This window comes from Olea europaea, unplaced genomic scaffold (assembly GCF_002742605.1).
Source record: "Olea europaea var. sylvestris unplaced genomic scaffold, O_europaea_v1 scaffold3745, whole genome shotgun sequence".
Taxonomy (NCBI): Eukaryota; Viridiplantae; Streptophyta; class Magnoliopsida; order Lamiales; family Oleaceae; genus Olea; species Olea europaea.
In genome coordinates this window covers 5,330-33,201 of record NW_019256803.1, presented here as the reverse complement: position 1 = coordinate 33,201, position 27,872 = coordinate 5,330, and the positions used below count along the sequence as shown (strand labels likewise).

Below are 27,872 nucleotides of genomic sequence, written 5' to 3'. Positions count from 1 at the left end.
AACTTGCAAGATTGTGCGCCCGTGTGTGTATGTGTGTCTATATATATATATATATATATATATATATATAAATGATCAGTTCATCAACTAAGCAACGATGACATGACATATTAATTTAACAAATTTATTTTAATTTTTGGGATCCATGATAAACTTATTTATCAGTTAATTGATGGACATATGGTTCTATTAATTTTGGAAGTTACAAAAGAAAGTGGATAAATCTGTCGTACTTGTATATTATTTTTAAATATTAGAGTTTTTCGTGAAGACATGAGATATAGGGGACATATCTACTCTTCTAGCCCACGTTTGGCCCCCATTATTTGATATTATAATTTATGGAATAGTAGTTTGGGGAATGTATGGTTGAAAAAGAAAGAAAAATTTTCGTTTTATGTATAATATTATTTTATTGGAAAATGCGTACTTCAAGAGAAGAGAGAGAAAAAAAAAAACTCACCCAAAATTAAATATATAAATCTGTCTTTTTAGAATTTTTAAGGAAAAATATTATGCTTTTGGGGACAGTATTACAAATTTAGATGTTTAAGTTAATTAATCCTCATATAACCAAAAAAAAAAAAAAAAAACCCCAAAAAAAAAAAAAAAAAAAAAAAAAAAAAAGCTAAATTTTTCTGATGTTTCACTATCAATAGCCTCTTAAATAGTTAGGCCATCCATTATACCAAATAATGGGGATAAAATGCTCGTATCAATGGAATAGAAATTATGTGCCCTCAAAAAAGACTAGAGAAAGGTATCCAAATAGATAATTTCTAAGGGAAAATTAAAATTAATTAATAAATTAATTAATGATCCTATTGTACTTGAATATCATTCCATTTATACCAAGAAAAAAAAAAGGAACAACTTGTTCAGATTAAAATGCATTTACATGATATTATCAAATTGCAAAGATATTATAGCATTAATGTCCTTTAGGGTTATGAATAAATCAATTAATTCGACCACTATATCGTGGAGATTCGACTTGATTATGCCGAGCATTTGAGTTGCGTGTTTATTGGTGTTCATGACATATAACGTACTACACACTAAAATATCTACGAGATATTTCGAATAGGTAAAGAATAGACTATAAATTTTGAAAAAGTTAAATTAATTAAAGAAAGTTTTGACAGGTTTTATGAAGCCAATCTTTATCCTTTAAATAGTTTAAACAGCAATACATGACATCAAGTTATCGAAGGAAATTTACTCCATTAAAAATTTGAAAATAAAAAAGAATATTAAAAACATAATTTTTATAAATAACGAAGTATCTGATCAATGATTCATGACCAAACTAATGAATATAAAAATTCCTTTCCTGGTCGAAATTGGAATTGGGAATTAAGAAGATTCAATTTCAAAGCACACGACATGTCACGCATGATGTAATGTTTCAAAATTGTGCCTCAACCCTTTTTTATTACTAACATAATATTTCGTCCAAAAAATCAATTGATATTGCGCCTTTTTATTTTTTATTTTATTTTATTTTATTTTTTATTTTTAATATCGATAGCAAGTTAACTCAACTAGCTAGATCATCTTTGAACATCTAGCTAATAATATCACAATAAGGAAAGATTCAATTTTCATTTGTTTACACACACGTTTAAATGACATAAGCAAAAAAACTCATAATACATTAAATTAATCTGAAATTTCAGCTTAATTCAGTATTTTAATCTATTCTTGGTCTTGAAAATCTCGTCAACAATATGGACTGCAAAGCGAGTATCTGCGGTGAAAGCGTGTTCTACATAATTTTCTTATCAGCAGCTGGATCACCTTTGACATTCATCAAAAGTCAACCCAATCTAATTGGAAAAAATTGCAAAAAACCAGTTCTTTCTAGTGTTTGTATAGAGCCCTTTGTATATATAAACAAGCTTCCATTTGCATTTTTCTCATTGGTTTATCTCTTTAGAAATCCTTCAGAATCAAGAAAGTCAGCGGCTGCTTATAAACTTTTCTTATTTTCGTATTTGCTTGCTCAAGAACATTTTCTTGTTCATGGAGGAGTTTTGTGGGATGGAGAATTGGGGTTTGCAGGCTGTAGTTAGAGGATCTAGTGGTGATTTTAGAAATATTATCAATACCGGTGTTGATGATCAAAATTCCATTTTTGGAATCGATCTGAAATATGATCATGAATTCGTTTTCGATTCTCCTGAAATTTGCGAAGCTGTTAATTTTTTCGGTGATGAACTAGAAGAGCTTTACAAGCCGTTTTATCCAGCCGTGACAAATTCTGTTCCTGCTGAGACTGTTGTTGAATTTAAAGAAGAAACTCCAGGAAATGTTGTTCAAGAGAAGCAGACTGATTATAATCCTTCGGAGACGAGTGATTCTACTACTAGGACTAATGCTTATACACCAAAATACAAGAGAAGGCTTGCTAACTTATAAATTGACTTTCTAGTTTATATTTTATTGTGAGTTAATGCAGTTATGATTTTTCTTAAGATTAGACGATGACAGTATTCGGTGTTCATTCACAGGAAGAATCAGCATAAAAGAGTTGTGGTTCAAGTTTCCGCTGAGGGTCTCTCTTCTGATATTTGGGCTTGGCGCAAATATGGCCAGAAACCTATTAAGGGTTCCCCCTATCCAAGGTTCATCTCTCTCTCTCTCTCAAACTTTCACACACACACGGAGTGCAGCAATGCTTGGATGCATTATACATGATTTTCAGTTTTCTTGAAGACCGTGAATCAAACTAGTATACGTACTACATATAAAAAAATCTCAGGTGGCTGTTTTCTTGAGATGTGGATATAGTGAAAACTTGTAGCAGCGAGTGGACGTGTAACTCTCATGGATGAACTATTATAAATCTGTGTACTTCGAACCATAACAATGGCATCACTAGAACAAAATCTAGCTCACTCATAGGCATGTACACAAAATCCATCCTGTACTGAAGTACCTTTTTCTATGTGAAAAACAGAAGCTACTATAGATGTAGCAGCTCAAAAGGATGTTTGGCAAGAAAACAAGTTGAGCAAAGCTGTACTGATCCAGGCATGTTTATCATAACATATACCGCAGAACATAGCCACGGCAAGCCAACACGAAGAAATTCTTTAGCTGGTACCATCCGTCAGAAATTTCCAGCATCAAAGAGCCCTAATTATAGAAGCAATATCAAGCAGGAAACAACTGAGGATTCCATTTCTGATTTAAGAATTTCTGCTCCAGAAACCGTTTTGCCTTCACCAGTGGAAGAAGAATTTCTTCAAGCAAAATGCAATCAAGAGGGTAAAGAAGATGATGAGTTGATATTTAGTGATGATTTCTTCTCCGGGTTAGAAGAGTTTGATGGATTTAATTTAGAAATATTGCCTATCAGCTGCCATAGTTCAGCACAACAATTTCCTTTGAGTTCTTGCTAATATTAAAAGATTAAGAACAAAAATTAGCACCTAAATATATAACCTGCGAGAGAATTCTAATACTGATATATACTGCAACTTCAATATGTAAAGCATCTCCAACATTTTGTTATTCCCTCATATCTTCATTAATGCATAAGTGTTATAATTTCAAGGAAGCCTATACTATATATCGATTATATATAAACAGACTAGTACTAAAGATGTTACGAGATTTTAGATTCTTTTTCCTTTTTTCTTTCAATACTAGTTTACCTCACGAAACATACATTCTTGTTCATGTATTTGATCGGCCACATTTTAGCACCTTCTATTTCCTAGTGTGTATGTGTCAAGAAAACAAGAGGTTGTATAATTAGAACGGAAGTGATCTCGTATCTATTGTGGGTAGAAGATATAATGCCCATTGTTGATGTTACCACTTGAACGGTTTTTTTTTTTAATTTATCCCCCTACAATTGATGTGACAACTTGTGGTGTTGCCGGATGTACATTATAATCGCCAGTTATGATAATTAAAATACACCATTTAACAGTCTTCTTTATGTAAGCCAAGAAAAGCAGCCAAAGATCCCTCAAAAGTTGCACCCATGACTGTTGTGGGATCCAAATGTGCAAAAAGCCTGACTGCTTCTGTATCATTTTGAATTAGGCCAACCAACAATAGCACTGTGTGAGCATACATATATATATATATATATGTGTGTGTGGATTGAAAATGGTGCAAGAATAGTGTTGAGTAGCCATCATTTCGGCCCACTGTTGGCAGGGTGAATGGATAAATGAGTGGATGCACAACTCTTGTGTAACTATATGTTTAATTATTTTTGGGTGACAATCCCTGGACGTGCAGGGGTTGTCAAAGGGGCTTTCTCCCTATATGTTAGGGGATTTGCATTAGCGCCAGGGGTTGTCAAAGGGGCTTTCCCCCTATATGTTTGGGGATTTTCTGCTAATACCAACCATGGATCACTTTATGAGATTTTTCCTTCTAAGGGGTGGTTAGAAAATAATATGGATGACTGTCAAAAAAGTGCAAGCACATTCTCATATCAGTTGCATATAGAGGTAGACAATAGGCTTAGAAGTAAGAATTTTGCTAAACAACCCGCGCTATTCACCGCACCAATGACTGTAACCTCACATGGCATAGGGGTCTCCCCTGAATAAAAAAATGCCGACCCCACGTGTATGTGTGTGTGTGGTCACCCACGCGGTCATCCGCACAGGTCGTCTAGCCTGGTCCTAGAAGTAATTAAGTTACTCCACCTAACAAGTTAACCTTCCGAAATGGACCCTACAATAACAACCCTAAGTGCAATCCATTGAGTTGCGTCAGTACATGGTAATTAACCTCCCCTCAACCCCTACACCATTATAGTGGGGGATACAATAGGAAAGTTGAGCTAAATTATGTCAGGCCCATGACTTGCACGTGTCATTTTGACAGTAAAATTGAAAAAATCTGCCTGTTGGGACTAATTGAAGTGCATGGTTATCAAAGTTTATTGATAAATGTATTTTATACACTTATTTGGACCTAAAATTATAGATATTTATTAGTTCTTTCAAATAATTATAGCCTAATTTATTGTATATTTCGTTTATTAGGTAAAACTCGATGAATAGAAGTGAAACTGAAAGAAAGAAGCGAAAATTAGTGAGAAAGAGCAAGATCCAAAGTTTTGGGACTAAAGTGTAAATACTCAAAAATTGTGTCGGACCCCACGATGAAGATTCGAGAATACTAGGGTTAAGTTGGATGTAAATATAAGTCAAAATGAGTGAAACATGGCCAAAATATATTCATAAATCAATATTCAATCGCACAAGGATGTTCCATATTTTTAGCATAGATTGAGACCCATTTTTGGCCTTGTAAATGTTTGAATTGGAAACGAGATGCACCTAGTAAAATTTAGCCCTTTAAGTTATCTTTACAGTCCAATTTGAAACTCTTCAATCGTATATCGGAAGAGAATATTATGATAAAAATACTAAAAGAGGTACAATGCTGAACTTTGGCATCACAATGTCTTTGCCACGGCACCATGTAGATGCAGCCTGATGCGTCTAGGGAGCAAATTTTTGGACCATTTAAAGTTCATAAAAACTCCAAATTCGAGAAAAACGTTAAGAGAAGATTTGGAACAAGAAGGCGAATTGGTGCAAGATTCATCCAATTTTTTACATCTCAATTCAAAATCTGGTAATATACTCAATGCAAATCTTTTGTTTTTTTTTTCTATTATTATGAATAGCTAATTTTTTCATTAGGGCAAATAATGTAATCTTTTAAGATCATTTATTTCTTTTATTCAATATTCAAGTTCTTTAATTATATATGTGTTGATTTTAATCATGTACTTAATGCTTTGATTTACTGGATCCATAATTCAATGATTTTATGAATATTTTCCAAATCGAAAGGTGAGTTTTAGATTTAGACCAAATGTTAAAATTCAATAATTTAGTATAACGTATAGAGATATATATAATAATTATTGCGGTCTTTTATGAATTCTTAGAAGTAATATTTTGTTTAACTAAGATTGATTCGCATATAGATATGAAATTGAATTAGTTAAATAAGCTCAATAAGAACTCGATCAGAGTAAATTGAATGCAATAGACGAATTCGATCAAACTCTACATTATATTTATGAATCTTGAATTAAAATTTAAAGGTGATCAATAAATGAATTTATTATGCGTAATATCTATTCTATATATGAATTTTCAATTGATCTTTGTGTGCATAATGAGAACTCGAGGGAGTAGATTGAATACAATAGAAGAATTCGATCAAATATTATATTAGATTTGTGAATCTTCAATTAAGACTTAAAGGTGATCAAAAGATGAATTATTTTGCCCTCATATTCATTTCATATTTGAATTCTAGATCGATCTTTGTGTACATCCCGCTATTTTCAATAAGTTAGATAAAAAAACACAATTCTTGTTTGTTTTCATCAAATAGGAGTAGAAATAATAAATTAAGTATTGAATGCGGTTCTCATGTGAATGATAATCCGGATTCAAAGATCCATTATATTACTTATCGGGAGAGAAAGTTACAATACAAATACTAAAGAAAGTGTAGTATTGATTTTTTCCGAGAGGTGTTGCCATTGGTGCATAGGTGTCGCATGATGCGTCTAGGGTGTGGATTTTTTGCCTGTTTAAAGTACATAAAAATTCCAAAATCGGGAAAAATGTTAAGGGAAGTATAAATATAAGAATGGAAATACTTTTGAAGAGTTACATACATTGAGAGACAGAGAACAGAACTTGGAGAATTAGAGAGTAAAATCAAAGAAGAAAAACAAGAAATCAAGGGTTTGGAATTAAGATTTGGAACAAGAAGAGAAATTAAGTTCAAGATTCATCAAACTTTTTATATCTCAATTCAAAATTCAATGATATGCTCAATGCAAATTTTTTATTATTTTTCTTCTATTATTATATGAGTACTTAAGTTTTTCATTAGGAAAAACAATGTAATTTTTTGAGACCCTTTATTTCTTTTGTACAAGGTTCATGTTCTTTAATTACATATGTGTTGATTTTAATCATGTACTTAATGCTTTGAATTACTTGATCAATAATTCAATGATTTTGTAAATCTTTTATGAATCGAGAGGTGACTTTTAGATTCAGACCACATGTTAAAATTTGATAATTTAGTATAACGTGTGGAAATACCTATACTAATTATTGTAGTCTTATATAAAATATTAGAACTAATATTCCATCTAACTAAGATTGATTTGTATAGAGATATGATTGAATTAAGTGAATAGGCTCAATGAAAACTCAAGAGGATAAATTGAATACAATAGAAAACCGAACACTACATTAGATTTGTGAACCCTAAATTAAGATTTAAAGGTGATCTCTAGATAAAATTGCCGTTCCCTAATATTCATTCCATATTTGAATTCGAAATCAATTTTTGTATGCATCCCATTATTTTCAAGTAGTTAGATAAAAATCACAACAATTTACGATTCTTGTTTGTTTTCGTCAAATTGAAGATAGAAATAGTAAATTGAGTGTTGAATTATAGTTCTCGTAGGAACAATAATTAGGACTCAAATGTCTACTATTACTTGTTACAATGTCATACACTTACGATATAAAAAACGCAACACTTATAAATATTTATAAGTTAATCAAATTTTATTCTATCCATATATTATGTAGGACCATAATTATTACATGATAAACATGTCGCAACAATGACATGACACATTAATTCAACAAATCTAATTTTATTCTTGGAACCCATCATAAATATGTTCACTAGTTAATTGACATATCATGTCAGTATTGGTTAGCATAAACTAAGTAACGATGCTTAGTAGATAATAAATGGATTCTAAAGAATGTGTAGATAATAAGTTGTAGATCCTATGAAATGTATGATAAAAATATATTTGATCAACTTATAAAAATTTAAACTTTGCCAAACGTACACTAAATCATATCGCCATGGACAACTGGTGAGAAAATTCGAGGCATACAATAAATCGATATACTGATTACTAAAGAATTTAAAATTTGAGACGCTACACCATGGAGGTTACTTTGTTTCCATCACTTGGAATAGAGTAAATCAATAAAAATCACAAAGAACATAAAATAATAGTGAGATAATATGTCAAAACAATTGCATTTGGGGCAAACTGAAACTCAAACTTGAGACTTTGAGATATGTGGAACCTGTCAAGTGAATATTTCAGGATAAATAATTCTCAAACAAAACGAAATTCACGCAATTGAAAGTGTTTGAGCAACTTAATTACTCAAAAAGTTGTGTTTATCTGCTAATAAAGATGAGTATTAATGAAGCATTGCCTCCTATTAATTATATACTTTTACACGCACACACGCCATTATTATACTGTATATTTCGTGTCTCGTGGAATCATGTTGGTTTGTCCAATAAACACTTGTTCAGAAGAAAAAGGAAATATGAATAATTTCTCTTGAACAGACTCAAAAATAGAATTGTAAGAAACAGATTGATGTGTGAATTAATGATTGATTGTTATATATATAATCAAACATTCCAATCCCGAGTCGACACGTGTCTTCCCTGATTTTGAATCTGTCTCCAAGCCTGATATATAGCATGTTTGTAGAAATGTATCAAATTCAGGATAAAAGAATATATTATTTTTTTTAAAATAAAAATATATCACATGATATATATTGTTTGACATATAAAATTATTAATTAATTTGATTATAAACATATAGAAACAAAACGAAATTCACGCAATTGAAAGTGTTTGAGCAACTTAATTACTCAAAAAGTTGTGTTTATCTGCTAATAAAGATGAGTATTAATGAAGCATTGCCTCCTATTAATTATATACTTTTACACGCACACACGCCATTATTATACTGTATATTTCGTGTCTCGTGGAATCATGTTGGTTTGTCCAATAAACACTTGTTCAGAAGAAAAAGGAAATATGAATAATTTCTCTTGAACAGACTCAAAAATAGAATTGTAAGAAACAGATTGATGTGTGAATTAATGATTGATTGTTATATATATAATCAAACATTCCAATCCCGAGTCGACACGTGTCTTCCCTGATTTTGAATCTGTCTCCAAGCCTGATATATAGCATGTTTGTAGAAATGTATCAAATTCAGGATAAAAGAATATATTATTTTTTTTAAAATAAAAATATATCACATGATATATATTGTTTGACATATAAAATTATTAATTAATTTGATTATAAACATATAGAAAAAAATCCTAGCTTTGCACATTCGATACGGGGCTTACAAATTTACTATTTTATGCTTTCTTTTGGTGATAAAATTGATATAAGAAAAAAAATTCTAACTAATATTACTGAAAAAGAAAAAAACTTCAGGAAAAAAAAAAAAGGCTTCAACATGTGTGCTACATAGTTAATTTTTTCAGTGTGATGAAAATTGGGTGTGTAGGTGAAGTTATGAAAAATATAAAATGCAACCATTAGACTAAATCATAGAAGTTTTCTATCTGGGTATGCCCATCAAGAGGTATTATCTCTATCATTTTCCAAACAACCTTAACTGCACTCAATTGGTTTGTACCCCAAGAAAACCTTAAACCTAGGGTACATATTTGTCTAACATTTTTTTTTATACCACTTACTTTTTACCACATTTGAGCCAATTATCATATTATATATTGTTTGCAATTGTACCTTAAAGGAGTTGAACTGATCAAAGTAGGTGAATTGCGGTTGGCTTAATTTCTCCTGGGTACAAGTTAATTAAGGCCACTTTCCCTACATTCAAAAGGAAGCTTTCCCTTCATCCATTTGTCCATCAAGTCTAAAAATTGTTTGTCCAACTCTCTATAAATCTTTGGTCATTTCCCAGTCCAAATCTTAATAGAATCTTTGTCAACTTATGCATGGAAGACGAAAACTTCCCTTATCTTTTCGCTCCTTCATTTCCATTGGCCTCGTTGAATTCGCTGTCCCTTCTAGACCAACCCATGCAAAACTCTCGATATGCCTTAGACATTGATTTGGCTAGTTCCATGGTTAATGGAGGAGAAAACTTGGTTTTTCCAAGTTTATCGACGTTGTCTAGGAACATGAAGGAAGAGGAGAACGTAAACAAAATTAAAGCGAAATCTGGAAGAAAGAAGAAATATATCCCACCAAGGGTTGCTTTCCATACCAGAAGTGCAGAGGAAATTCTTGATGATGGATACAAATGGAGAAAATATGGGCAGAAAACTGTGAAGGATAGTATTCATCCCAGGTATAATGTGTAGAGTTTAAACACCAAAAGAAAGTAATTTTTATTGATGAAATAAAATTTTCCACAATTTTGGACACACACACACCAAAGACGCTAGAACACCTCACTATGTCTCTCTTTTTACTTATTATATTTGCTCTCACTCTCTTCACACACTTTCTCTCATCATGCACACACATACATTCAGCCAACACACATATATATAGGCAAAATATGGAGGTGGAGTTTACAACCTACATTTTTCTAGAGAATTCTTCTATTGGCTTCACAATTTTATTCTTCAGATTATTCATGAATGGTGGTGGTCATCATTTTCAACAAGGAATAAGTCTCTAGAATATTCTATATGCTTAAGTCCAGCAAACTCTAAAGTTGGTGATAATTTCTTCAATTCTCTCGTTCAGCACAAACTTTTCATTTTAACCTTTTTCTTCTTCTTCTCGTCTAGTCGTGTCTCAAGCTCGATGACTTTTGAAGCATTTGATCCTTTTTTCAACGCATCCATGACTTTAAATAGGTTTAGCATTTTTGCATTCTTGTTTTCTTCAAAAGTTGCATACTTGATACTTACTTTCTCACGTCCACCGAACTTTCTTATTTGTGATTGCAAATTTGTACGTACCTCGATATCTTCTTGACCTTGTCGATCCTCCGTACTCTGTGTTACTGTCATAAGCTCTTCTTTATTACTTAGCATTCGTAAGTCTTTAGTTTTTCCAGAGCTTTGTTGTGCTTCCGTGATTTCTTCTTTCGATTTGTTATCCATTTCCTTTAAATCTAGTAAATCCACCCTCTTCAGTGTCTGCTTCACCTTCTGTGGTGCCTGATCTAGCAGATCCATCCTCTGCGATATATGCGTTTCTTCCAACACTTCTTCTAATTCTAATAGTTCCTCCCTCTGCGGAGTCCACCTTGAAAACTCTTTATGAAACACGATATCCTCTTCTAAATTAATCCAATCATCTTCTCATGAGTCATCAGTCTAATCATCTTCGCAATTTATTTGCTCAGGCAAGACTACCATCAACGCTGATTCATCCTTCACGCTCGAGTTGAATTTCTTTTCTCGAATCTGCTCAATTGTTGTTGTGGTTATCTTAGCATCCCATTTCATCTCCACTATTGTATTTCTCTTGGTCATTAGAGATAGCTATATTGCCTTCTACTGACTCCTTTTTAAACCAACAATCTCTAGCATAATGGCTTCGTTTGCCACATACAAAACACAAGTCATTATTTCTTTGAAATTTCTTAGACTGCTAACCTTTCTTTTTACGACTTTGTTGAGCTCCCCTTCTTTGGTAACTTCCTTCAACTCGTCCTTCAAATTTACCTTCTTTTAATTCTTTATAATTTTGCTGATGAAAACCACCTCTTCTTTTATAGCTAAATAATGCTTCTTCATATTCTTTCTTTATCGAGACTCCTAACATTTGTCTGGTTAAAGCTTCTTGGTTGGCCAACAAATTTTCAAGATTAACTAATGAAGGCTGCTCGGGCAACCTTGTATTGCAGCGATAAAACTTCTAAATTCGGGTCTCAATCCATGTATAATTATTCTTCTCATTCGAGACTCCGAAATTTTACTTGAAGCATCTAACTCTGAAATTTCACGACAAAGAGATTTAACTTTATAAAAGTATTGACTTACGGTTAATTCTCCTTGAGTGATCGAGAGAAGCTCGTTCTTCAGAAGCTGCAACCTCAAGTCATTTTTCTTTGAGAATAGTAACGCCAACGTGTCCCATGCATCCTTTGGTGTAGTTGTCTCTTATGTGCTCCAACAAATCTTCTTCAATTGTTGTCTTTATAACAAATAAAGCTTTACCCACTTTGATTCTCCATTTCTTCACAGCTCTAGCCTTCTCTAGTGGCGTTACATCACTTCCGCCAATTACCTCCCACAGGTCTTGCCCTTGGAGATACGACTCCATGCAAGTTTGCCAAGTGGTGTAATTATGATTGTTGAGCTTCTTTACACCGCCTACCACTTGTAGGTCACCGAACATGATTTGATTTACCTCCTCGTAATCAAGCAAACTTTGTAAAAACTTCACAAACTCAAGAAGCTCCAAAAAATTCTTCCCCGACCACCTTGCTCTGATACCAATTTGTAGAGTTTAAACACCAAAAGAAAGTAATTTTTATTGATGAAATACAATTTTACACAATTTTGGACACACACACCAAAGACACTAGAACACCTCACTATGTCTTTCTCTTCACTTATTCTATTTGCTCTCACTCTCTTCACACATTTTCTCTCATCATGCACACACATACATTCAGCCAACACACATATATATAGGCAAAATATGGAGGTGGAGTTTACAACCTATATTTTTCTAGAGAATTCTTCTATCGGCTTCACAATTTTATTTTCTAGATTATTCATGAATGGTGGTGGTCTTCATTTTCAACAAGTATTAAGTCTCTAGAATATTCTATTTGCTTAAGTTTAGCAAACTCTAGATATTTAAAGTTGGTGATGATTTTTTCATAATGTTCGTCTTCAGTGCAAGTTTTCACAAACCCTATTTCTCGTGATAAATATTAATCTTCATTATTATTAGCATTTTAGAAGAATTCATCAACAAATGGGAAAAATGAAATAATTTGTTCATTTATAATATATATGCAACAATGGATTGAACAAGAAAAATAATAAAGCATTGCTACTGCAAATTTACATTAGCAAAAAAATAAATAAATAAATAAATAAAATAAAATAAAAATAAAAATTCATAACCAAACCTTTTCCATTCCCAGGACTATCTCTCACTCCATATTTCATGAAACCATGAGATAGGACATTTGTAAAAAAGGGATATACTTAACCTAGTAGAGCGAAAATAATAACAATTGAAAAGAGGTTTTCTCAACTAGGGAGGTTCATTCTCAATTAATTGTAAAAAAATGTATCTGTTCTTGTTTTGGAGCTGTACCACAGTTCAATTCGTGTAAAAAAAAATACATTATCATTACATTTCTAATTAAGCACCAATATTCATCACATATTTCCACTGATTAAAGATCTCAAAGAGAAATAATATAATCATATATTTCTTATTGAAAAATGCTATTTATATATCATCATCCTTACCCATAAGAACAGTTAGATGATTTTAAGCACCTCTACATTTAGATAAGACAATAAGCACCATAAGTACCACTTCCATCAAAAGACATATTAAAATTTCTTGTTTTTATTGTGTAATTAAGGAGCTACTATCGTTGCACGCAACATACATGCAATGTAAAGAAACAAATTCAGAGACTCGCAAAAGACACTGGCATTGTTGTGACCACTTATGAAGGCATTCACAACCATCCTTGTGAGAAACTAATGGAGACCTTGATTCCTCTGGTGAAGCAGCTTCAATTTCTCTCAGAGTTTCCAAACCTGCCCAGTTTTTGAGTCGAAGAATGAAATCTTCAAGTGCAAAATCATAGAAGATCTCATTTATGATAGAATGATTCTATCAAAATTAGAAGTATGACATGAACTTGTGTCTAACAAATATGTCAATGCTGTATAGAAATGCAAGTAAAATGTAAGGGGTGTTATGTATTTGTACAAACAAGAAATAATAAATATTACATCTGCCCCATAAAAATAGGCTTGTTTTGTTTATATTTCCGTACATTAAGAAAATGTTATTAATATAATTGAAAATAGAAAATTTTCTTACTCTTTTCCTAATATACCCCTACATTAAATAATGATTTAAATATGAGTAGTCTATACTTGTTGATAGCAATGAATAATATATAGGAGCATATTAGAAAACCAACAAATATTATTATATATACTTTCAGTAAGGAAAGTGATCAATAATTTGGAACAGAAGAAAGAGAAAATCAAGTTTATCTTTGTGGGACGAAGATGGTGTCTTTTTCCATTTCCCATTATGTATCATTGGTCTTGCCACTCGTATTACTCATCTCAATAATAGTTTTTTCCCTTCCCATTACTGTATTGCGAAGGCGTATTTGCCTAGCCTGATGGGGTCATTTGTTAGAAACTACAGAGTCATGTATGTTAGAGCCAAGTCGATTTTTGCATATTATAACAAGTTTCGACAGCCCGATTATTAACGGCATCTTAAAGTAAACTCATTCTTGTTTATTTACCATTGAAGAAGCTTTCAAATAGGTAAAGATTTTTTTCAAGTATCATATGCTTTTTAAAAAAAATTTGTTAGTACGTACTTTCAAAATTGTATTATGATAAATCATTTACATTGTAGTAATTTGTACTCTTACTATTTAAGTATTTATATATAATCGCTTTCAGTCTTCTACTCTACATGCCTATTTTAAGTCTGTCTATATAATAAACAATAATAAGAGATCGTTTCCAATCATGAAAAACAGGCAATTTCTTCAATCTTCTCCCTTTACTTTTTTGTCACACAGCTATGATCGTCCTTACAAGTAGGCAAATTACACAGATACTTTCAATTTTCCCCCTTTTTGCACAAATTTGTTACATCTCAATAATATTTTTGTCAAATCTAACTCTTCTATTTTAAAACAAATGAAGAAAATTGATCTGAAACTCAGAGAGAGAGAATTCTTTATTGATAACATTGTCAAAGATGCTAATAGAGAGGACAAAAATTTGTCACAAATGTGCTCAAAATCAAGTCTAAGCTATTAGCCTTGAAGTTGAATCTCAGACTACTAGTTTTGTTAACTCCAAATTACTACATTTGCATTCCATTTACAACATACCCCTTCGTGCAATCCGATTAATTTTTCCACATTATTTATTTATTTACTTTATATGATATAGATAATTAAAAAAAATTTTAAAAAAAAGATTATGACTTTATTACACTAAGCTTGTCTTGATAAGCTTAGGTTTGTAAAGTTTAAAACTTAACCGACACGACTTGTCGCATCTAACACCTGTTAGCAATACTCACTTCGAAGCGTTATTGCCATTTGCCAAGGCTCTTAAAAATTTAAATAGTTTTATTATTTTCATTTCGTCTCCGCATGTAGCACATTGAAGGTAAAATGATTGTGATTTTAATATGAAATATAGTACAGCTACAATATTTAAGTTTACTTCAATTAATATCAAACAAGCATGGGAATGGAGAAATTCATGCATAAACAAAACACGTCTTACACACATTGTGAGTTCATACCTACAGAAGAAGGCATTCATCACTCGCGAGTCAGAGAAAACATCATCATTGAAAGATCTGTAGTTAGTAGTTCCCAAACTAACACCACAAAACCGAGAGCACAACCCGCCAATTCTACATGCCATAAGCATTCAGAAATACATGTATAAATGACCGCGGGAGATATATTTGGCCAAGACTCACCTAGCTACCCCCCTTTAAGTCTACACATCAGTTCCCAAAAGATCCCTCGGGTGAAACGCCAGATACTCTAGGCCTACTAGCCTGTCCTATGGATGGATGATTTGGCAGTTGAGGACTCTGAGCAACTCTATCAGCCATGTGAGGTTGCAATGGTGCTCGGACATTACCTGGAAGTGAGCCCGCATTTGAGATTGGTCGAGCAGCCTGTGGTTGTGAGGTTGGCCGAAGAATAAACTGGTTTAAAGCATCAGAATAAGCTTGTCCGGATAGGGCTCCACGCATCCGAGCTGTGGGCCTCCAATTTTGGTCAGCTTGATCATAAGCATCTGTTCTTGGGACTGTTACTGATGTACCTCCTGTATTCTCTATTTGGTGGGACACAGAAGGCATCCTACGGGCATCAGGATTCAGTGAATACGTGTGCGCTCTTGATGTTTCAACGGGCCTTGCCATTTGTCCGTTTCTCTGATTAGGGACCATTAAACGAGATTGTTGACTACCAATAACGCCTGTTGACCGATCAACTCCACTTTGTGAACCTACCCCATGCATTTGAGGGCTCAAGAAATTGGCAGAGGGTAGTATTGATGATTGGACTTGTCCAAAAGACTGATTCATTGCATGAGAAGCCGCAAGGTTTGCCATCTGCAATTGACTTGTACTTTGGCGTTCATTTGAAACTCTATAAGCATTTGGCACCAAATGGGGAGCCTGAAGACCAATATTATGCTGAGATGGACGAACAGAAGGAACCGAACGGTTTTGCTGATCGCAAATCAGCAAAGAACAGAATAATTGAGAAACCATACATATTATTTGATCATACTTGTACAAGGACTGTATTACTTTATGCATAGAAACTTACCTGTATACCCGAGTACTGCTGCAATGAAGAAGAAGGCATCTGTGACACCTGAGATGAACTTGAATCGAGCATAGAGAAACCATCCGGGACCAATCGTGCAGAAGGTGAGGCTTGAGCAGCTGCTGAAGGGTTATTCTGCATAAAGGTGTTCGTACTATTTCTTGATCTCTGTTGAAGGACAGAAGCAGGGGCCTGGGCAGGCAGGGCCTGAATTGCAATTGGTGTTCTTGTTACATGGCTGGATATTGAAGGGAGCCTTCCATACTCGTTGCTCATATTTGAATTTCCAAATTGATACTGCTGCAGTTGCAAAATATTGGGCAAAGCAGTTTCACTTTCCGGCACAGAAGTTGAGAGAGGAACATTTCCATGAAAAGCGTCGAGTTCCCGACTAGAAACACCAGCAATTGGTAGATTTGATCTAACATTTGATGTCCCTGTTCCAAAGGTGGACATATAAATTCCTGACCAAAAGTCTTCGTCAATCTGACCAATGTTTTGATTAACATCACATGTGTTGGCCATTTGAGGGTTGACACTTGGAGTCTGAGTCATAGAAAGACTTTGACAGGCAGTTGGGGAAAGAAGAGAAATTAAGTTCAAGATTCATCAAACTTTTTATATCTCAATTCAAAATTCAATGATATGCTCAATGCAAATTTTTTATTATTTTTCTTCTATTATTATATGAGTACTTAAGTTTTTCATTAGGAAAAACAATGTAATTTTTTGAGACCCTTTATTTCTTTTGTACAAGGTTCATGTTCTTTAATTACATATGTGTTGATTTTAATCATGTACTTAATGCTTTGAATTACTTGATCAATAATTCAATGATTTTGAAAATCTTTTATGAATCGAGAGGTGACTTTTAGATTCAGACCACATGTTAAAATTTGGTAATTTAGTATAACGTGTGGAAATACCTATACTAATTATTGTAGTCTTATATAAAATATTAGAACTAATATTCCATCTAACTAAGATTGATTTGTATAGAGATATGATTGAATTAAGTGAATAGGCTCAATGAAAACTCAAGAGGATAAATTGAATACAATAGAAAACCGAACACTACATTAGATTTGTGAACCCTAAATTAAGATTTAAAGGTGATCTCTAGATAAAATTGCCGTTCCCAAATATTCATTCCATATTTGAATTCGAAATCAATTTTTGTATGCATCCCATTATTTTCAAGTAGTTAGATAAAAATCACAACAATTTACGATTCTTGTTTGTTTTCGTCAAATTGAAGATAGAAATAGTAAATTGAGTGTTGAATTATAGTTCTCGTAGGAACAATAATTAGGACTCAAATGTCTACTATTACTTGTTACAATGTCATACACTTACGATATAAAAAACGCAACACTTATAAATATTTATAAGTTAATCAAATTTTATTCTATCCATATATTATGTAGGACCATAATTATTACATGATAAACATGTCGCAACAATGACATGACACATTAATTCAACAAATCTAATTTTATTCTTGGAACCCATCATAAATATGTTCACTAGTTAATTGACATATCATGTCAATATTGGTTAGCATAAACTAAGCAACGATGCTTAGTAGATAATAAATGGATTCTAAAGAATGTGTAGATAATAAGTTGTAGATCCTATGAAATGTATGATAAAAATATATTTGATCAACTTATAAAAATTTAAACTTTGCCAAACGTACACTAAATCATATCGCCATGGACAACTGGTGAGAAAATTCGAGGCATACAATAAATCGATATACTGATTACTAAAGAATTTAAAATTTGAGACGCTACACCATGGAGGTTACTTTGTTTCCATCACTTGGAATAGAGTAAATCAATAAAAATCACAAAGAACATAAAATAATAGTGAGATAATATGTCAAAACAATTGCATTTGGGGCAAACTGAAACTCAAACTTGAGACTTTGAGATATGTGGAACCTGTCAAGTGAATATTTCAGGATAAATAATTCTCAAACAAAACGAAATTCACGCAATTGAAAGTGTTTGAGCAACTTAATTACTCAAAAAGTTGTGTTTATCTGCTAATAAAGATGAGTATTAATGAAGCATTGCCTCCTATTAATTATATACTTTTACACGCACACACGCCATTATTATACTGTATATTTCGTGTCTCGTGGAATCATGTTGGTTTGTCCAATAAACACTTGTTCAGAAGAAAAAGGAAATATGAATAATTTCTCTTGAACAGACTCAAAAATAGAATTGTAAGAAACAGATTGATGTGTGAATTAATGATTGATTGTTATATATATAATCAAACATTCCAATCCCGAGTCGACACGTGTCTTCCCTGATTTTGAATCTGTCTCCAAGCCTGATATATAGCATGTTTGTAGAAATGTATCAAATTCAGGATAAAAGAATATATTATTTTTTTTAAAATAAAAATATATCACATGATATATATTGTTTGACATATAAAATTATTAATTAATTTGATTATAAACATATAGAAAAAAATCCTAGCTTTGCACATTCGATACGGGGCTTACAAATTTACTATTTTATGCTTTCTTTTGGTGATAAAATTGATATAAGAAAAAAAATTCTAACTAATATTACTGAAAAAGAAAAAAACTTCAGGAAAAAAAAAAAAGGCTTCAACATGTGTGCTACATAGTTAATTTTTTCAGTGTGATGAAAATTGGGTGTGTAGGTGAAGTTATGAAAAATATAAAATGCAACCATTAGACTAAATCATAGAAGTTTTCTATCTGGGTATGCCCATCAAGAGGTATTATCTCTATCATTTTCCAAACAACCTTAACTGCACTCAATTGGTTTGTACCCCAAGAAAACCTTAAACCTAGGGTACATATTTGTCTAACATTTTTTTTTATACCACTTACTTTTTACCACATTTGAGCCAATTATCATATTATATATTGTTTGCAATTGTACCTTAAAGGAGTTGAACTGATCAAAGTAGGTGAATTGCGGTTGGCTTAATTTCTCCTGGGTACAAGTTAATTAAGGCCACTTTCCCTACATTCAAAAGGAAGCTTTCCCTTCATCCATTTGTCCATCAAGTCTAAAAATTGTTTGTCCAACTCTCTATAAATCTTTGGTCATTTCCCAGTCCAAATCTTAATAGAATCTTTGTCAACTTATGCATGGAAGACGAAAACTTCCCTTATCTTTTCGCTCCTTCATTTCCATTGGCCTCGTTGAATTCGCTGTCCCTTCTAGACCAACCCATGCAAAACTCTCGATATGCCTTAGACATTGATTTGGCTAGTTCCATGGTTAATGGAGGAGAAAACTTGGTTTTTCCAAGTTTATCGACGTTGTCTAGGAACATGAAGGAAGAGGAGAACGTAAACAAAATTAAAGCGAAATCTGGAAGAAAGAAGAAATATATCCCACCAAGGGTTGCTTTCCATACCAGAAGTGCAGAGGAAATTCTTGATGATGGATACAAATGGAGAAAATATGGGCAGAAAACTGTGAAGGATAGTATTCATCCCAGGTATAATGTGTAGAGTTTAAACACCAAAAGAAAGTAATTTTTATTGATGAAATAAAATTTTCCACAATTTTGGACACACACACACCAAAGACGCTAGAACACCTCACTATGTCTCTCTTTTTACTTATTATATTTGCTCTCACTCTCTTCACACACTTTCTCTCATCATGCACACACATACATTCAGCCAACACACATATATATAGGCAAAATATGGAGGTGGAGTTTACAACCTACATTTTTCTAGAGAATTCTTCTATTGGCTTCACAATTTTATTCTTCAGATTATTCATGAATGGTGGTGGTCATCATTTTCAACAAGGAATAAGTCTCTAGAATATTCTATATGCTTAAGTCCAGCAAACTCTAAAGTTGGTGATAATTTCTTCAATTCTCTCGTTCAGCACAAACTTTTCATTTTAACCTTTTTCTTCTTCTTCTCGTCTAGTCGTGTCTCAAGCTCGATGACTTTTGAAGCATTTGATCCTTTTTTCAACGCATCCATGACTTTAAATAGGTTTAGCATTTTTGCATTCTTGTTTTCTTCAAAAGTTGCATACTTGATACTTACTTTCTCACGTCCACCGAACTTTCTTATTTGTGATTGCAAATTTGTACGTACCTCGATATCTTCTTGACCTTGTCGATCCTCCGTACTCTGTGTTACTGTCATAAGCTCTTCTTTATTACTTAGCATTCGTAAGTCTTTAGTTTTTCCAGAGCTTTGTTGTGCTTCCGTGATTTCTTCTTTCGATTTGTTATCCATTTCCTTTAAATCTAGTAAATCCACCCTCTTCAGTGTCTGCTTCACCTTCTGTGGTGCCTGATCTAGCAGATCCATCCTCTGCGATATATGCGTTTCTTCCAACACTTCTTCTAATTCTAATAGTTCCTCCCTCTGCGGAGTCCACCTTGAAAACTCTTTATGAAACACGATATCCTCTTCTAAATTAATCCAATCATCTTCTCATGAGTCATCAGTCTAATCATCTTCGCAATTTATTTGCTCAGGCAAGACTACCATCAACGCTGATTCATCCTTCACGCTCGAGTTGAATTTCTTTTCTCGAATCTGCTCAATTGTTGTTGTGGTTATCTTAGCATCCCATTCTTCTCCACTATTGTATTTCTCTTGGTCATTAGAGATAGCTATATTGCCTTCTACTGACTCCTTTTTAAACCAACAATCTCTAGCATAATGGCTTCGTTTGCCACATACAAAACACAAGTCATTATTTCTTTGAAATTTCTTAGACTGCTAACCTTTCTTTTTACGACTTTGTTGAGCTCCCCTTCTTTGGTAACTTCCTTCAACTCGTCCTTCAAATTTACCTTCTTTTAATTCTTTATAATTTTGCTGATGAAAACCACCTCTTCTTTTATAGCTAAATAATGCTTCTTCATATTCTTTCTTTATCGAGACTCCTAACATTTGTCTGGTTAAAGCTTCTTGGTTGGCCAACAAATTTTCAAGATTAACTAATGAAGGCTGCTCGGGCAACCTTGTATTGCAGCGATAAAACTTCTAAATTCGGGTCTCAATCCATGTATAATTATTCTTCTCATTCGAGACTCCGAAATTTTACTTGAAGCATCTAACTCTGAAATTTCACGACAAAGAGATTTAACTTTATAAAAGTATTGACTTACGGTTAATTCTCCTTGAGTGATTGAGAGAAGCTCGTTCTTCAGAAGCTGCAACCTCAAGTCATTTTTCTTTGAGAATAGTAAGGCCAACGTGTCCCATGCATCCTTTGGTGTAGTTGTCTCTTATGTGCTCCAACAAATCTTCTTCAATTGTTGTCTTTATAACAAATAAAGCTTTACCCACTTTGATTCTCCATTTCTTCACAGCTCTAGCCTTCTCTAGTGGCGTTACATCACTTCCGCCAATTACCTCCCACAGGTCTTGCCCTTGGAGATACGACTCCATGCAAGTTTGCCAAGTGGTGTAATTATGATTGTTGAGCTTCTTTACACCGCCTACCACTTGTAGGTCACCGAACATGATTTGATTTACCTCCTCGTAATCAAGCAAACTTTGTAAAAACTTCACAAACTCAAGAAGCTCCAAAAAATTCTTCCCCGACCACCTTGCTCTGATACCAATTTGTAGAGTTTAAACACCAAAAGAAAGTAATTTTTATTGATGAAATACAATTTTACACAATTTTGGACACACACACCAAAGACACTAGAACACCTCACTATGTCTTTCTCTTCACTTATTCTATTTGCTCTCACTCTCTTCACACATTTTCTCTCATCATGCACACACATACATTCAGCCAACACACATATATATAGGCAAAATATGGAGGTGGAGTTTACAACCTATATTTTTCTAGAGAATTCTTCTATCGGCTTCACAATTTTATTTTCTAGATTATTCATGAATGGTGGTGGTCTTCATTTTCAACAAGTATTAAGTCTCTAGAATATTCTATTTGCTTAAGTTTAGCAAACTCTAGATATTTAAAGTTGGTGATGATTTTTTCATAATGTTCGTCTTCAGTGCAAGTTTTCACAAACCCTATTTCTCGTGATAAATATTAATCTTCATTATTATTAGCATTTTAGAAGAATTCATCAACAAATGGGAAAAATGAAATAATTTGTTCATTTATAATATATATGCAACAATGGATTGAACAAGAAAAATAATAAAGCATTGCTACTGCAAATTTACATTAGCAAAAAAATAAATAAATAAATAAATAAAATAAAATAAAAATAAAAATTCATAACCAAACCTTTTCCATTCCCAGGACTATCTCTCACTCCATATTTCATGAAACCATGAGATAGGACATTTGTAAAAAAGGGATATACTTAACCTAGTAGAGCGAAAATAATAACAATTGAAAAGAGGTTTTCTCAACTAGGGAGGTTCATTCTCAATTAATTGTAAAAAAATGTATTTGTTCTTGTTTTGGAGCTGTACCACAGTTCAATTCGTGTAAAAAAAAATACATTATCATTACATTTCTAATTAAGCACCAATATTCATCACATATTTCCACTGATTAAAGATCTCAAAGAGAAATAATATAATCATATATTTCTTATTGAAAAATGCTATTTATATATCATCATCCTTACCCATAAGAACAGTTAGATGATTTTAAGCACCTCTACATTTAGATAAGACAATAAGCACCATAAGTACCACTTCCATCAAAAGACATATTAAAATTTCTTGTTTTTATTGTGTAATTAAGGAGCTACTATCGTTGCACGCAACATACATGCAATGTAAAGAAACAAATTCAGAGACTCGCAAAAGACACTGGCATTGTTGTGACCACTTATGAAGGCATTCACAACCATCCTTGTGAGAAACTAATGGAGACCTTGATTCCTCTGGTGAAGCAGCTTCAATTTCTCTCAGAGTTTCCAAACCTGCCCAGTTTTTGAGTCGAAGAATGAAATCTTCAAGTGCAAAATCATAGAAGATCTCATTTATGATAGAATGATTCTATCAAAATTAGAAGTATGACATGAACTTGTGTCTAACAAATATGTCAATGCTGTATAGAAATGCAAGTAAAATGTAAGGGGTGTTATGTATTTGTACAAACAAGAAATAATAAATATTACATCTGCCCCATAAAAATAGGCTTGTTTTGTTTATATTTCCGTACATTAAGAAAATGTTATTAATATAATTGAAAATAGAAAATTTTCTTACTCTTTTCCTAATATACCCCTACATTAAGTAATGATTTAAATATGAGTAGTCTATACTTGTTGATAGCAATGAATAATATATAGGAGCATATTAGAAAACCAAATATTATTATATATACTTTCAGTAAGGAAAGTGATCAATAATTTGGAACAGAAGAAAGAGAAAATCAAGTTTATCTTTGTGGGACGAAGATGGTGTCTTTTTCCATTTCCCATTATGTATCATTGGTCTTGCCACTCGTATTACTCATCTCAATAATAGTTTTTTCCCTTCCCATTACTGTATTGCGAAGGCGTATTTGCCTAGCCTGATGGGGTCATTTGTTAGAAACTACAGAGTCATGTATGTTAGAGCCAAGTCGATTTTTGCATATTATAACAAGTTTCGACAGCCCGATTATTAACGGCATCTTAAAGTAAACTCATTCTTGTTTATTTACCATTGAAGAAGCTTTCAAATAGGTAAAGATTTTTTTCAAGTATCATATGCTTTTTAAAAAAAATTTGTTAGTACGTACTTTCAAAATTGTATTATGATAAATCATTTACATTGTAGTAATTTGTACTCTTACTATTTAAGTATTTATATATAATCGCTTTCAGTCTTCTACTCTACATGCCTATTTTAAGTCTGTCTATATAATAAACAATAATAAGAGATCGTTTCCAATCATGAAAAACAGGCAATTTCTTCAATCTTCTCCCTTTACTTTTTTGTCACACAGCTATGATCGTCCTTACAAGTAGGCAAATTACACAGATACTTTCAATTTTCCCCCTTTTTGCACAAATTTGTTACATCTCAATAATATTTTTGTCAAATCTAACTCTTCTATTTTAAAACAAATGAAGAAAATTGATCTGAAACTCAGAGAGAGAGAATTCTTTATTGATAACATTGTCAAAGATGCTAATAGAGAGGACAAAAATTTGTCACAAATGTGCTCAAAATCAAGTCTAAGCTATTAGCCTTGAAGTTGAATCTCAGACTACTAGTTTTGTTAACTCCAAATTACTACATTTGCATTCCATTTACAACATACCCCTTCGTGCAATCCGATTAATTTTTCCACATTATTTATTTATTTACTTTATATGATATAGATAATTAAAAAAAATTTTAAAAAAAGATTATGACTTTATTACACTAAGCTTGTCTTGATAAGCTTAGGTTTGTAAAGTTTAAAACTTAACCGACACGACTTGTCGCATCTAACACCTGTTAGCAATACTCACTTCGAAGCGTTATTGCCATTTGCCAAGGCTCTTAAAAATTTAAATAGTTTTATTATTTTCATTTCGTCTCCGCATGTAGCACATTGAAGGTAAAATGATTGTGATTTTAATATGAAATATAGTACAGCTACAATATTTAAGTTTACTTCAATTAATATCAAACAAGCATGGGAATGGAGAAATTCATGCATAAACAAAACACGTCTTACACACATTGTGAGTTCATACCTACAGAAGAAGGCATTCATCACTCGCGAGTCAGAGAAAACATCATCATTGAAAGATCTGTAGTTAGTAGTTCCCAAACTAACACCACAAAACCGAGAGCACAACCCGCCAATTCTACATGCCATAAGCATTCAGAAATACATGTATAAATGACCGCGGGAGATATATTTGGCCAAGACTCACCTAGCTACCCCCCTTTAAGTCTACACATCAGTTCCCAAAAGATCCCTCGGGTGAAACGCCAGATACTCTAGGCCTACTAGCCTGTCCTATGGATGGATGATTTGGCAGTTGAGGACTCTGAGCAACTCTATCAGCCATGTGAGGTTGCAATGGTGCTCGGACATTACCTGGAAGTGAGCCCGCATTTGAGATTGGTCGAGCAGCCTGTGGTTGTGAGGTTGGCCGAAGAATAAACTGGTTTAAAGCATCAGAATAAGCTTGTCCGGATAGGGCTCCACGCATCCGAGCTGTGGGCCTCCAATTTTGGTCAGCTTGATCATAAGCATCTGTTCTTGGGACTGTTACTGATGTACCTCCTGTATTCTCTATTTGGTGGGACACAGAAGGCATCCTACGGGCATCAGGATTCAGTGAATACGTGTGCGCTCTTGATGTTTCAACGGGCCTTGCCATTTGTCCGTTTCTCTGATTAGGGACCATTAAACGAGATTGTTGACTACCAATAACGCCTGTTGACCGATCAACTCCACTTTGTGAACCTACCCCATGCATTTGAGGGCTCAAGAAATTGGCAGACGGTAGTATTGATGATTGGACTTGTCCAAAAGACTGATTCATTGCATGAGAAGCCGCAAGGTTTGCCATCTGCAATTGACTTGTACTTTGGCGTTCATTTGAAACTCTATAAGCATTTGGCACCAAATGGGGAGCCTGAAGACCAATATTATGCTGAGATGGACGAACAGAAGGAACCGAACGGTTTTGCTGATCGCAAATCAGCAAAGAACAGAATAATTGAGAAACCATACATATTATTTGATCATACTTGTACAAGGACTGTATTACTTTATGCATAGAAACTTACCTGTATACCCGAGTACTGCTGCAATGAAGAAGAAGGCATCTGTGACACCTGAGATGAACTTGAATCGAGCATAGAGAAACCATCCGGGACCAATCGTGCAGAAGGTGAGGCTTGAGCAGCTGCTGAAGGGTTATTCTGCATAAAGGTGTTCGTACTATTTCTTGATCTCTGTTGAAGGACAGAAGCAGGGGCCTGGGCAGGCAGGGCCTGAATTGCAATTGGTGTTCTTGTTACATGGCTGGATATTGAAGGGAGCCTTCCATACTCGTTGCTCATATTTGAATTTCCAAATTGATACTGCTGCAGTTGCAAAATATTGGGCAAAGCAGTTTCACTTTCCGGCACAGAAGTTGAGAGAGGAACATTTCCATGAAAAGCGTCGAGTTCCCGACTAGAAACACCAGCAATTGGTAGATTTGATCTAACATTTGATGTCCCTGTTCCAAAGGTGGACATATAAATTCCTGACCAAAAGTCTTCGTCAATCTGACCAATGTTTTGATTAACATCACATGTGTTGGCCATTTGAGGGTTGACACTTGGAGTCTGAGTCATAGAAAGACTTTGACAGGCAGTTGGGGAAAGTTTTGTGTCTTCACTTTCGCGAGTGGCCACCGCATCCATCCCATCATCTATTTCTGTAAGATCAAGAATCTCCACTGGTGCACCTGGCAAACCAGTAGATTCAATTTCTGAAGGGGCATCATGTCCAACATTGGAGGTCTTATCCTCTGGTTTCTTTGTAGTATCTTCAGTTTCAATGACGGCATTCCATGACCCGTCTGAGGAGATGATTACCTCTTTGACATTTGGTCCAACCTCTTTCAACACCTGAAGAAAATCCAACTACATCACTCAAAAAGTAAATGAATTCAAGAATATAGGGGTGAATGCAAATAAGCTACTTGCCTTCGCCATTTTTTGATCAAGGCGGATATCAGTGAAGCAGACATGCTGATTACAATGGGGACAGCGCCATGATGGTCTTCTTGAATTTATATTCACATAGTTGTCATAATCAAAACACTGAAATGAAAAGAAATATAAGTGTCAACTAAGATTAAGTAAAAAATAAGGTTAAGCAGGAAGGGAAGCAAATGAGAATCAGACCAGATATATGAGAATGAAAAAATATGCACTAATCAAAATTTGCTTAGCACAGTAAATTAAGTTTCCAATCTTGGGACCCAGGTCATTTTTCTCTCTGATTACAGAAGGATTAGTTTTTGTGTTTTTACGTAACAGAACCTGCAGGCAGGGGTTTGGCATTGACCCCAAATCCTGCTCAAACAGAGAGATTACTTCATCTAACTCTCATCTCATTTAGTCTTGTAGGCAAAACAGAACCTTAGAGATGAATAACAATAAGCTAGCCGAATATGCTTATGCACACACTAAAGCTAGACCATCATAACTGAAGAATTCAATACACTTGACCATAATTGGCTTAGAAAGAAGGATTATTTACTTAAAACACTTCAACTTGCACACAAATTAATAGACTAAAAGGTGAAATATTCCCTAGCAGGCTTGAAATCCTGCAACTTCTCTTCAGCTATGTGATGCTACAGTTACCTGGAGATGTTTGCATGAATGTCCTTTGACTGGAGTTTTAATACGCCTGAAGCTGTTCAAGAGTCAGAACGAAAATAACATAATCAGCAATGCATCAAGGGCATAAAGTAGAGTTGAGATTCATGGAATGATGATTTGATAATAATTCATATCATCAGTGAAATAAATATGAGAAAATCAAATGGTAAACAT

At 33.5% G+C, this 27,872-nt stretch overlaps 4 protein-coding genes across 7 annotated transcripts; 3 read left to right on the top strand and 1 right to left on the bottom strand.

The window, feature by feature from the left end:
* The first annotated feature begins 1,855 nt into the window (after positions 1-1,855).
* On the top strand, positions 1,856-3,713 carry LOC111386858 (WRKY transcription factor 22-like). The gene is made up of 3 exons (XM_023011342.1): positions 1,856-2,405; positions 2,514-2,627; positions 2,963-3,713. Exons 1-3 carry the CDS (start codon positions 2,026-2,028, stop codon positions 3,405-3,407), a joined length of 939 nt encoding a protein of 312 aa, XP_022867110.1. The 5' UTR covers positions 1,856-2,025; the 3' UTR covers positions 3,408-3,713.
* A 6,048-nt stretch (positions 3,714-9,761) lies between these two features.
* Positions 9,762-13,805, top strand: LOC111386862 (probable WRKY transcription factor 43). The gene is made up of 2 exons (XM_023011348.1): positions 9,762-10,195; positions 13,418-13,805. The coding sequence occupies exons 1-2, from the start codon at positions 9,840-9,842 to the stop codon at positions 13,611-13,613; spliced, it is 552 nt and encodes a 183-aa protein (XP_022867116.1). The 5' UTR covers positions 9,762-9,839; the 3' UTR covers positions 13,614-13,805.
* Positions 13,806-15,296: 1,491 nt separating this feature from the next.
* Positions 15,297-27,761, bottom strand: LOC111386859 (E4 SUMO-protein ligase PIAL2-like). 4 transcript variants are annotated; one of them, XM_023011344.1, is made up of 5 exons: positions 27,681-27,761; positions 27,015-27,131; positions 26,669-26,936; positions 16,403-16,965; positions 15,297-16,302 (listed from the first exon to the last, which is right to left on the bottom strand). In XM_023011344.1, exons 2-5 carry the CDS (start codon positions 27,021-27,023, stop codon positions 15,565-15,567), a joined length of 1,578 nt encoding a protein of 525 aa, XP_022867112.1. In that variant the 5' UTR covers positions 27,024-27,131; positions 27,681-27,761; the 3' UTR covers positions 15,297-15,564. The 4 variants fall into 4 exon arrangements, with proteins under 4 accessions (XP_022867112.1, XP_022867114.1, XP_022867111.1 ...); XM_023011346.1 differs by having other exon boundaries at positions 15,297-16,248; XM_023011343.1 differs by lacking the exons at positions 15,297-16,302; positions 16,403-16,965 and adding an exon at positions 25,000-26,005 and having other exon boundaries at positions 26,106-26,936.
* LOC111386861 (probable WRKY transcription factor 43) lies at positions 19,470-23,512 on the top strand. The gene is made up of 2 exons (XM_023011347.1): positions 19,470-19,903; positions 23,125-23,512. Exons 1-2 carry the CDS (start codon positions 19,548-19,550, stop codon positions 23,318-23,320), a joined length of 552 nt encoding a protein of 183 aa, XP_022867115.1. The 5' UTR covers positions 19,470-19,547; the 3' UTR covers positions 23,321-23,512.
* Positions 27,762-27,872: the final 111 nt, after the last annotated feature.